Genomic DNA, 12,093 nt, shown 5'->3' on the forward strand with positions numbered 1-12,093 from the left:
CTTTATACATTAAGTTTCTAGGGTTCTGTGTGTCTTTCATGAATAAATAAATAAAACCTTTAAAAAAAGATTTATTTATTTGAGAGATAGCAAGCAAACAAGTGAGCGAGCATGTGGCAGAGCAAGACAAGGAGAAAGTTTTAAACAGACTCTACACTGAGCACAGGTGTGGGCTCAATCCCACGACCTGAGCTGAAACCAAGAGTTGGACACTTAACTGAATATGCCACCCAGGGCCCCCAAGAGTGATCTTTTTAAAAAGTAAGCCCTATCAAGTCAGATCTCGCTCAAAACTCTTCAATGGTTCTGTTTCACTCCCACTTAACCCCAAATGTCTTTGTGTAAGACCCTATACAATCTGATATCCACCTTCTATTCTCTGACCTCTTATTCCTATTCTGCTTTGGTCACGCTGGCTCCTTGATGTTCCTCACTTCTGCTGGGGAAGTTCATTCCTTAGGGCCTTTGTAGAGGATGCTGCCTGTGGAAAGGAATCTCTTAAGGGTCTTCCTCATTAGCTCTTTCACAATCCTTCAAGCTTTTACTCAAATGTCATCTTCTCAGAGACCTACCCTGATTACCCTGTTTACCACTGCCAGTCACCTCTTCCATCTCACATACCCAAGACTTCCCATCTCTTTTGCTTTGCTCCTTTCTAAAAATAGTACTTATTACCTAACACCTTTATAAAAATATTTTATTTATTTATTCATGAGAGACACGGAGAGAGGCAAAGACATAACATAGGCAGAGGGAGACGCAGGCTCCCTTTGGGGAGCCAGATGCGGGACTTGATCCCAGGACTCCGGGATCATGCCCTGAGCCAAAGGCAGACATTCAACCACTAAGCCACCGAGGTGCCCCTATGTAACACTTTTTTAAAGACTACATAATTTGCTTATTATATGTGTTATTGTCCATAATCTTCTACCAGAATGTAATGCAAGGATGGGAATCTTGTTTGTTCTGTTGAATAATGTTTTTCAAGAACCTAGAACAGTGCCTTGCTCATATTAGGCACTCAATAACTGTTTGAATGAATGAAAGAATGAATGAGGAAGATAGGATGGAATGGAATCAGGAGTGTAATAAAGGCAAAGGTAATTTTCTGTTCCTTAAACTGGTGGTAAGTTAATAAATGTGCCCTTTATTTTTAAATTTTTACATAAAAATGGATATATGTATGTTGGTTTGCAGTCAGTATTTAATAAAATAGTAAAAGGAAAACAAAGGAACTTGATTGTCCAAATTGTCTCACTCCCTAAGCGCTCCAGAAAGCTGAGTTTTCACTATACCTAGTATATTATTATCACTGGACAGAAGACATCAGTATTTCCATTGTCTTTTCTTTCTTTTTGTTCCGTGGAACAAGACACCATGGCTCTAGCCTCTGTTCAGGGGAGGGCAACTCAAGAGGAGAACGTGCTTTGAAAAGAGTTCTTAGAAGAACATTCTAGACTTTGAGAATATGACAGAGCACAGTGAATCTTCCTTCTCCCCATTTCCTGATTTCTTACAATGACTATAATGCCCAAATGTCCCAGCTCCAGATACACACCGATCCTGGAGCTCATCCCCAGTGTTCCCCGACTGAAGCACTGTTAGGGCTTCCTCAGCGGAGAAAGCACTCACCATTCTGAAGCTGCGATTTGCCTTGACAACCAGCAATGTATTTGCTGTCGCCTGCAAACTTAAAAACTAAAAACCAAAAAAAAAAAAAAAAAATTCTGGCCAATACGTTTTGCTAACGTTTACTTTTTATCTTTTACTTGGAAATTCATTGATTGCACCATGAAAATATTTGCGAGGAGAAAACTTAAAAACTTGAAAAGGTAAAGCAAAAATATTTTTAAATGTAATTTTATGCCAAAACAAGCCAAAAAAAGTTTGAGGCTTTTCTTCTCCATCAGTTGCATTGTTATAGGCTGTTGAATTGTTAGACGTTTGGGAGGAGTAACTTTCTAAACCCTAATTTGTCCCTTCTTGCCAGTCACTTCACTCCACCAACGTTTCTTCTTAAGAGTCAGACATGAACTCCTCATATGACCAGGAACTGCTGTTCTAGTTCTTTGGAAACTTAATTAAATCTGAATCAGAACCCCATTGTGTGTGTCTGCAGACTTGCCGTGACCTTGGGTTGGTTTCCCCTGGAGAATGGGGTCAACTTGAATAGGCGCCGGCGTCTGTGCCTTTACAATAACAACCGGTTAGGGTGGTTGCAGCACGTGTTCAGAATGTTTTTGCTTTTTAAAGAGAAGACGCCTGTCTCATTGCTAGTGAACTGTCTGTCCTAGAGATGGGAGAGGCGACGTGAGAGGTCTCGAAAAACTGCCATCCAGGTTTCTCGGGATTAGGAGAGGGCAGAGGGAGGTATATATACAAAAAGGAATCCCCATTGACGTCCGTGCCCTAAGGAGACCTCTCAGGATTTCCTGCAAACAACCTCCTGAGAAAGAATTTGGGGAGCGAGCCAAGAGCGGAGAGGAGCTCATTTAAATTCTCTGCTCCTCGCCTTTCCAGTCGCAGCGGCGCGGGTTGCTAACCTGGCGCGCTGCTGGGGACGCGGGCGGGCGCGGGGGGGTCAGGGCAGGTGCCACTCACCGCTGGCCACGCCCCCTAGTGCCGGCGGCCAATGGGAAGCCGGCCGGGCCCACAGCGCTGCCAATGGGAGCCGGCGGGCGGAGGTGCGCTGCCTTTTAAGAAGCCCCGGGGCGCGGGCGCCGGAGGAGGGCGCGTCCGGGGAGCGGCGGCGGATGGTCTCGTCGCCATGTCCCTGCAGGTGAGTCGGCGGCCGCGGAGGCCTGCGCGAGGCCCCCGGGGGCGGGCGACTCGGACCTGGAGCTTGGGACGGCTGCTGCCCGCAGTCCTCGCGCCCCAGGCCCCCCGCGAGTTCCCCGGGGGACCCCGCCGACGCTCCCGCCGCCCCCGGTCGCGAGCGCCCGCGCCGCCGTGGGGACCGCCGGGGGCCGCCTGCCGGCCGCGAGCCCGGGGATCGCTTGCACGCGGAGCAGGCGCCGGCCCCCGAGGGCGCACACCCGGCAGCCCCCGGAGGACCAGGCAGGTGGGAAACGACCAGAAAAGATAAGGGCATCCTTGAACATGTAGCGGTTTTCCCCTTGTGTATGACTCCTAATTCATATCAGGCTTCCCTTAAAGTAATCACATCTGTCAATCTCAAAACTCGAGGTTTTGAGGATGCTCGTCAAAATGATGCTCGAGGGCAGACTGCTGCTTCAAGAAGATGCATCTTTTTGAGTCTTGGGGTTCGTGGTTTTTCCAACGGGCAAGTAACTAACCGCTTTCCCTCCATACATGTTTGTAGGAACCACGCGGTGTGAGAATTTATGATCTTCCTAATTCAGCCCCTCAGTGGGAGATGATTGCTCAAAATGGCTTTGTTGGGGCGCCTGGGTGGCCGTGTCGGTTGAATGTCTGACTCTTGGTTTGGCTCCAGCCATGATCTCATGCTCACCACGGAATCTGCTTGAGATAGATTCCCTCTCCTCTCCTCCACCCCACTCATGCTCTCTGTCTCAAATGAATAAATCTAAAAAAAAAAAAAAAAAAGGAGAGACTTTGTCAACCTTGTGTCGTGGGATGACTGTGTCCTTGGGCTTCAGAAACTAAAGCTAGATTAGGTGAGAGTCACCCTAACAGGCTGTTTTCAGCTGTGGTGATTGGAAGGGAAGTTTACACAGAGGCTGGGGTGGTCAGTGCTGCTAGGTGGTGAGAGGGTTCCAGCCCCAGGAAAGCAGGATGCACTCCCCCACCCCCTCCATCCCCCCTTCTCCCTGAGTCTTCGTAGTGACACTGGGGTCATTGCTGCACCACCGGGGTGTGGTCAGAGGGCCGTGTGAAGACATGAACAGGAGAGAGTCTGGGAAGAGGTCTCCAGGCAGGTTGTGTTGAAGACTCAAGCACAGTTAGAGGGGAGTGATGGACACATGCATTCAAGCAGGACACCGAGGACCCGGCGCTAGAACGATGAGCTCAACAGATGCTGAAACTCTTCACCAAAAGCAGTGAGCCCTTTGGCCCAGAATGCTTTGGAATTAAATGTAAACTGTACATTTAAAGCCATTTCTCATCTGTGATAGTTTTCAGACCCTCCTTCATTTATTCCCCAAGGGCTCAGAGGGGCTGGGACTGCCGACCCGTGCTCTCTGCAAGGCGCACCTCTTGCTACCACCACGAATCCTGCCTGGCCTCTGTTAGGCACATGTGGGGAACAAATCCAGTCGCAGGCGGCTTTCCTGCTGAGCCCTGATACATGCTGTCCAGGCCACCTGGAACAGCCTTGTGTGCCCCTGTCCATCCAGCAGGTGCCAGCGGATCCCTCAGGCTTAGCCAAGCACCATCTCCTCCCATCTCCTCCCGAGGGCTTCCTCCACACCTGCTGACACTCCCTCCTCTGCATCCCCAGAGCACCCACAGCTCCTCCACTGGAGTGAGAGTCACATGATCATTGTTGACCTGCTCAGCTCCCACTGGAGCCTGAGCTCCCTGAGCGCCAGATGCCCTGTACCTCCCTGTTGGCCTAGCAAAGGCCTGGTGCATTGTGGGGGTTCAGTACATCTGTTCAGTAGTATGATGCAAGCGATGAGCTCTGGGTGGGCAGAGTCAACAGAATGAAGTGGAGAATATACCCATTCTTACTGGTATTTCATCTTTTTTTTTTTTAAAGATTGTATTTTTTATTTATTCATGAGAGAGACAGAGAGAGGGGCAGAGATGTAGGCAGAAGAAGAAGCAGGCTCCCTGTGGGGAACCTGATGTGGGACTCGATCCCAGGACCCCGGGATCATGACCCAAGCCAAAGGCAAACACTCAACCACTGGGCCACCCAGGTGCCCTGGTGTTTAATCTTAACACCTTCCCACTGAGATTGATAGTATCTTTTTTTTTTTTTGGCTGAAACTGAGTCTCAGAGGAGCTTTGTTGTTTGCGTAAAATCCCATGGCATTTTTGTCTCAAGGCTAGAATTATTATTATATTTTTTTTAAGATTTTATTTATCCATGAGAGAGAGGCAGAGACACAGGCAGAGGGAGAAGTAGGCTCCATGCAGGGAGCCCTGACGTGGGACTTGATCTCAGGTCTCCAGGATCACACCCTGGACTGAAGGCAGCGCTAAACTGCGGAGCCACCCGGGCTGCCCTCAAAACTAGAATTAAAATCCAAGATCCTGGAGATCCCTGGGTAGCTCCGTGGTTTAGCGCTGCCTTCGGCCCAGGGTGTGATCCTGGAGTCCTGGGATCGGGTCCCACATCCAGCTCCCTGCATGGAGCCTGCTTCTCCCTCTGCCTATGTCTCTGCCTCTCTCTCTCTCTGTCTCTCTCTCTCTCTGCCTCTCATGAATAAATAAATAAAACCTTAAAAAAAAATATCCAAGATCCTGATGTGAGGCCTATGTTCTTTTACCTAAAGCTCATCGTGCTTGAACTGGGAGAAGCCGCAAAGAGGAGGGTGTGTTGGAACCACATCGTGAAGGCCTGACCTCTTGTGGAGAGGGTACACGACTTCCCTTAGGTTGTCATGTGGTTCTATGTTCCCCTGTATATGAGGATCAATTTGCCAGAAGTTCGTTCTGGAAGGCAAGGACCTGATATGGTTGTTGAGAAGCCTTACAATTCTCCTCAAGGCATGGCTTGCCAAGAGGAATGCAGTTGCTGTCACTGGAAAAGGCCCCAAGACCTCACAGCAAGTGGAACACCCGAGACGCTAGTAAATCTGAAGGGGGAGATCCCTACGCCTCTCTGAACAGCCCTGCCCTGAGCAAGCCCTGAGCACTTACCAAGCATTTTCATTTTGTCCTTATTATTAGGAGTACTGTTTTTTTCCAGTTTTTTCTAGGATTATTTTTTTTCCCAAAGAGACTTAAAATAATAATGGTAACCTTATTAAACACTGTGTCCCAGGCACTATTTTAAATATTTTACATGTGTTTACCTATTTAATCTTCCTAACAACCTTGCAGATAGGTGGTATTCTTGTCCCATATTCTGGCCCAGAAAACAGTACAAGTTAAATAACTTGCCCAAGGATACACAGTTCTTAAGTGATGCAGTTTGGCTCTAGAGCCTGTGTACTTACATACTTATCTAGAAAGAATGTGCATAGAGATCCCTGGGTGGTGCAGTGGTTTAGCGCCTGCCTTTGGCCCAGGGCCCCATCCTGGAGACCCAGGACGGAATCCCACGTCGGGCTCCCGGTGCATGGAGCCTGCTTCTCTCTCTGTCTGTGTCTCTGCCTCTCTCTCTCTCTCTGTGTGACTATCATAAATTAAAAAAAAATTTTTTTTTTTTTTAGAAAGAATGTGCGTGCAGAGAGAGGGGAGGGGCAGAGGGAGAGGGAGAGAGAGAGAGAGAATCTCAAGCTGACTTGGAGCCCAGTGCAGGCCTTGATCTCATGGCCCCTGGATCGTGACCTGAGCCAAAATTAATAATGGGATGCTTAACTGACTGAGCACCTCCCCCCTCCCCCCCAGAATCTATGTTCTTAACCCTGACATTGTTTAAAGCAGTTGACAACTTCCTAGAAAGACACTCAGAAAGATGAGGCACACCTGGATGGCTCAGTAGTTGAGCATCTACCCTCAGCTCAGGTATGATCCTGAGGTCCCAGGTCAAGTCCCACCTTGGGCTCCCCGCAGGGAACCTGCTTCTCCCTCTGCCTATGTCTCTGCCTCTCTCTCTGTGTGTCTCTCGTGAATAAATAATAAAATCTTAAAAAAAAAAAAAACTCAGAAAAGTCTCCTATTTAAAAAAAAAAAAAAAAAAAAAAAGATGAGGCAAAGGACCCTTGTCACATGTACCCGTGCTTCTAAGACCCCTGCAGGGATTGATGAGGAGGCTGGGCCATTTTCAAGATTATTTACATTGCAGAACCCAGTCTCTGATTTACAAGTGCTTTTTGTTCATCACAAAACAACTGCCCTCGGTGTGCTGTCGTCTTGCCTTCGTCTTGCCTTTGGCGCTGGATGGAAACTTGATCTAGCAACTCTGCTGAGGTCACCGGGTTTCTGACATTACAGTGGGGCTATCCACTTTCTCTACTAGGACTTGGGATCTTTGGATCAAAGGGAGCTATGCACTGGAGAGAGAAAATGGGGATGAGGGTGGAATGCCTCCTTGAGCCTCTCTTACTTGATACCCAGGCTGGTGACATTGCCTGCTTATCCTTGATTTAAATAACACAAGGTAAAATACAGTGGATTTTTTTTTTTAAAAAAGAAAAATCCTATTAAGGAAAATAATCACCAAAACCCTTTTTAGATGAACAAAGAGGCTAAAAGGGGACAGAGAAAGCTGGGAGAACATAGGGGGCACCTGGCTGGCTTAGTCAGTGGAGCATACAACTCTTGATCTCAGGGTCCTGAGTTCAAACCCCACATTGGAGGGAGAGATAATGAAAGAAATAAAAAATAAAACAAAATAAAATACTAATTTGTGGAATTTATATGCTTTTAACTTATACAAAGAAATGTGTAGAGGTGCTGAGGGGACTCAGTCATTTGAGTGTCTGACTCTTAGTTTCTGCTCAGGTCATGATCTCTGGGTATTTTCAAGACACAGGAACTTATTTACAGTAGCTCTGTGGTTCTAGGACCATATAAAGAATTCTGTCCAAAGCCTTTCTCTGTTTATTGCCTCGAATCTCTCAGATTTTGAGCTTCTAGCCTTGGAGCCAAGTGGCTTCTATTCTGGCCCATAGACTGTACTTTCTGTACTTCTTTTTCAGCTTTTTTGGAATCACTTCCTTTTTCACATTCTTCGGTTTTTTTCTGCAAATCAGTTTCTTTCAACTTTTCTGATGATGTCTTTATGTTATAGTCTGTCCAGCTGTAGTTAACTTCTCCAGAATGTAATCTGGAAGGAGTTTTCTTTTTTTGGATGAACAGCTCATCTTCTTCAGTAGCACTTTATCCCCCACCTACTGTTCCCCTTTGTGCTTCTCCTTGGGTGCTGGCCAGTCAGCTCCTTCCTGCCAGGCATTGTTGGGCTGCTTGACCAATGGGTGGTGTTCCAGCTTCTCCATACAAACCTCTGCCCCCACAACCCCACATGCCCCCCACCAGGCAAGGCCTCCTCCCCACCCCACCCCCCTACTCCACTCCCCTCTTCCTCCCCTGGCTTCCTGCACCTCCTGCCACCACAGGTGGTGCACCTCCTCCCTTCCCTAGGCCAAGCTCTGCATCCTCCTCCTCCTCCTCCTCCTCCTCCTCCCCTTCACCCCCACAGGCATGCTGGCCCTCTTCCACCATCACTGATGCAGGAGTATGGGAGGTACAAGGCTGGAGCTGCACATGGCCCATGCAGCATCAGATCATCTCCATTTGTATGTCGTTGGAAAATGACGTTCATTTGCCCATTTTTTAATTGATTTTTTGCTATTGAGTGGTATAAGTTCTTTATATATTTTGGATATTAGTCATTTTTTAAAGATACATGATTTGTAAATATTTTCTCCCATTCCATAGGTTGCCTTTTCATTTTGTTGTTGGTTTTCTTTACAGTGCAGAAGCTTTCTGGTTTCATGGAGTCTCACATTTTTATTTTTGTTTTTGTTGCCTTTATTCTTTTGCAAGATTTTATTTATTTATTTGAGAGAAAGAGAGAGAGCAAGGACGAGCAGAGGAAGAGAGAGAGGGAGAAGCAGGCTCTCCGTCTGAGCAAGGAGCCTGTGGGGCTCAGTCCTCGGATCCCAGGATCATCATGACCTGAGCTGAAGGCAGAGGCTTAAGGGACTGAGCCACTCAGGCACCCCATTGTTGCCTTTGCTCTTGGTGTCAGATCCAAACAATCATTGCCAAGACCAGTGTCCAAGGAGCTTACCCCCTCTGTTTTCTATTGAGGAGCTTTGTGGTCTTAGGTCTTACATTCATGTAAGATCTAAACAAAAAATCTTACTTGACCTTACATTAAATCCACTTTGAGTTGATTTTTGTGCATAGTGTAAGATAGGGTCCAGTTTCAGCCTTTTGTATATGGCTGTCAGGTTGTCCCAGCACCATTTGTTGAAGAGACTCACCTTTCCCCATTCTACGTTCTCGGCTCCTTTGTAATAAGGAAATAAAAAGCATGCATATATGTAAAATACTAATTTTTGGAATTTATATGCTTTTAACTTATACATGCAAGACCCGTGTCCAAGGAGTTTACCCTCTCTGTTTATATGCATGCTTTTATTTCTGGGCTCTCTATTCTATTTCATTAATGCGTTTGTTTTTAGGCCAGTACCATGCTGTTTTGATTACTATAGCTTTATTTGTAATACAGTTGGAAATCAGGCTGCATGATGACTCCAACTTTGTTATTCTTTCCCAAGATCACTTTGGCTGTGGGGTCTTTTGTGGTTCTATACAAAATTTAAGGTTGTTTCTTCTATTTCTGTAAAATATGCCATTGGAATGTTGTTAGGGATTGATTGCAATGAATCTGTAGATTGCTTTAGGTAGTATGGACATTTAAACAATATTACTTCTTTCAATTAGCATAGACTACCTTTCCATTTATTTGTATCTTCAGTTTTTAAAATTTTTCAGTATTAAGAATCTTCAGTATTGGGGCACCTGGCCCAAGAATCTTCAGTATTGGGGCACCTGAGCCTGGGTGGCTCAGTTGTTTAATCGCCCAACTCTTGATCTTCAACTTCAGGTCTTGATCTTAGAGTTGTAGGTTCAAGCCCTATACCAGGTTCCATGCTGGGCATGGAGCCTACTTAAAAAAAAGGAATTGTCACTAATAACAATTGTATGTAGTTCTCCATATCTTGTCTGAATATCAGGTAAGTACCAGGACAAGTATCCATAAATTAAATAAATTAGGATAATTATGATGGAATCAGACCAATAATAGTTCTGTGTGAAACCTTATTATTATTATTTTTTTGGGTTCCCACTGTTTGATGGTAAATACCCTCAAAATAGATGGCCTGCTGAAAGTTAGTGAATGCACTATGTGCCTTTTTGCCCTTTTGTTGTAGGCTGATTTTAACAAAATTGCAGAAGATGTGAGGAAGCTGAAAGCAAGACCAGATGATGAAGAACTGAAAGAACTCTATGGGCTCTACAAACAATCCGTGGTTGGAGACATTAATATTGGTATTTTATATAATATATGTTAATATTATTTTTAAAATAATATATTTAAAAAATAATACATTTCATCTGAACAACATTTATAGAAGCATTGAGTAAAAAGTAAACTTGAAAATATATCTATCCTTCTTTTGGCAGAGTGTCCAGGAATGTTAGATTTAAAAGGCAAAGCTAAATGGGAAGCATGGAACCTCCAAAAAGGTTGTTAATTCTTAAATAAGTGAAATAAACTTTCTTAATTTCCCAGTACATCAGTCAGTGAGATCATCTGTTTGTGTCTTTCTAGGGCTGTCGAAGGAAGATGCCATGAGTGCCTATATTTCTAAAGCAAAAGAGCTGATAGAAAAATATGGAATTTAAAATTCAGCTATGAGAAAGTTTTCCTTTTGAAGCCTTCATAATGGTATCATGACCTACCTAGGGAAGAAATGCACCATTAACTCTTTACACATCATGAATATGTTTGCTGTTAACATGAATTGTAGTCCTTAATTAGAGGTATGCTGAAACTATAAATTTAATGGAATTTTACTTGCTAAAATCAGGTAATTTTAAAAGTTCTTTAAAAAAAAAAAAAAAACATTGATAGAGCACCTGGGTGGCTCAGTCAGTTAAGTGTCTGCCTTTGGCTCAGGTCGTGAACCCAGGGTCCTGGGATTAAGTCCTGCATGGGGCACCCTGCTCAGCGGGGAGTCTGCTTCTCCCTTTCCATCTGTTCCTCACCCTTGCTCATATTCTCTCTCTCTCTCTCTCTCTCTCTCTCTCTCTCTCAAATAAATAAATAAAATGTTTTTAAAAAATTAAAAATAAAACAATTTAAAAAGTATTCTTCTGAAAAAAAAGAAATAAAAAAAAAAGTATTCTTCTGGTAGAATGCCACAAAAACATTAATAATTTTGGGGGGCTTATCTATTTTTCTACAGTGAGTTAGTATTATTGGTATGTAATCAAAACAGTTTATTAAGAACCAATAACAAGGCTCTTCCTTTGTTGCACGGTGTAGCTTTGGGATTCTCACTGATGTGGGGACTTGGTAATCATCATCATACTGGTTCCAGTCCATACTCTGTAATTCTTTACTAGGTGACCTCAGACAAATTATTTAACCTTGCTAAGCCCCATCTAGAGTTGGGGGAAAAATCAGTCTCACAGGGTTGTAAGAATTGAATGATTCTTGAGATAATTGAGAATTGATCATTGAGGTAACTCTAATTATCCTACCTTCAATTTAAAGCACACATTATATAAAACCTAACAACGAATAAGCTTCATTTAAAAAAAAATAAACTTACAAGTCAGTGACTATTCAGAGAGAGAAAAAAGCCATCTATCAATTATTTTTCTTTGGATTTTTCTATTTAAGACCTCAAAATTGGGGATCCCTGGGTGGCGCAGCAGTTTGGCACCTGCCTTTGGCCCAGGGCGTGATCCTGGAGACCCGGGATCGAATCCCACATCGGGCTCCCGGTGCATGGAGTCCACTTCTCCCTCTGCCTGTGTCTCTGCCTCTCTCTCTCTCTCTCCCTCTCTCTCTCTCTGTGACTATCATAAATAAATAAAATAATTAAAAAAAATAAGACCTCAAAATTAAATATAGTGTCCAGTGATAATAAAATGTACAACTACTGTGCCTCTTATATTGAGTTTTATCAGAGTGAAAATGCAGAGTCTGGAATATCACATTGGCCTCTTTCTTGCTACACACAGGTTCCCTGAAAGAAGATAGTCTTGTTTTAGTGCTTCTAAAATCTGTCTGAGATTACATAGGATAAATATCCCCCCCCAAAAAAAAATACCTCTATTCCCTGGATAAAGGTTTGGGTTTGGTACACTATGACCAATGAAGGATAAGTTGATTTCATGTGACTTTATTTTTCTTAAAGATTATATTTATTTGTTATAGAAAGAGAGAGAGCACAAGGAGGGGGAGCATCAGAGGGAGTGGGAGAAGCAAGCTCCACCCTGAGCAAGGAGCTTGATGCAAAGCTCGATCCC

At 44.4% G+C, this 12,093-nt stretch overlaps 1 protein-coding gene across 1 annotated transcript; it reads left to right on the forward strand.

The window, feature by feature from the left end:
- Window positions 1-2,594: 2,594 nt before the first annotated feature.
- ACBD7 (acyl-CoA binding domain containing 7) lies at window positions 2,595-10,750 on the forward strand. Its single transcript, XM_041767381.1, has 4 exons — window positions 2,595-2,779; window positions 9,984-10,101; window positions 10,237-10,299; window positions 10,385-10,750. Exons 1-4 carry the CDS (start codon window positions 2,633-2,635, stop codon window positions 10,456-10,458), a joined length of 402 nt encoding a protein of 133 aa, XP_041623315.1. The 5' UTR covers window positions 2,595-2,632; the 3' UTR covers window positions 10,459-10,750.
- Window positions 10,751-12,093: the final 1,343 nt, after the last annotated feature.

The sequence above is a fragment of the Vulpes lagopus genome, chromosome 8 (assembly GCF_018345385.1).
Source record: "Vulpes lagopus strain Blue_001 chromosome 8, ASM1834538v1, whole genome shotgun sequence".
NCBI classification, from domain to species: Eukaryota; Metazoa; Chordata; class Mammalia; order Carnivora; family Canidae; genus Vulpes; species Vulpes lagopus.

Bases quoted from the DNA above. Each gene is read 5' to 3' on its own strand.
- ACBD7 (XM_041767381.1), top strand. From the start codon at position 2,633: ATGGGAAGCCGGCCGGGCCCACAGCGCTGCCAATGGGAGCCGGCGGGC. The intron at 2,780-9,983 runs GTGAGTCGGCGG...CTTTTGTTGTAG, and splicing joins TCGTCGCCATGTCCCTGCAG to GCTGATTTTAACAAAATTGC. The intron at 10,102-10,236 runs GTATTTTATATA...TTCTTTTGGCAG, and splicing joins GGTTGGAGACATTAATATTG to AGTGTCCAGGAATGTTAGAT.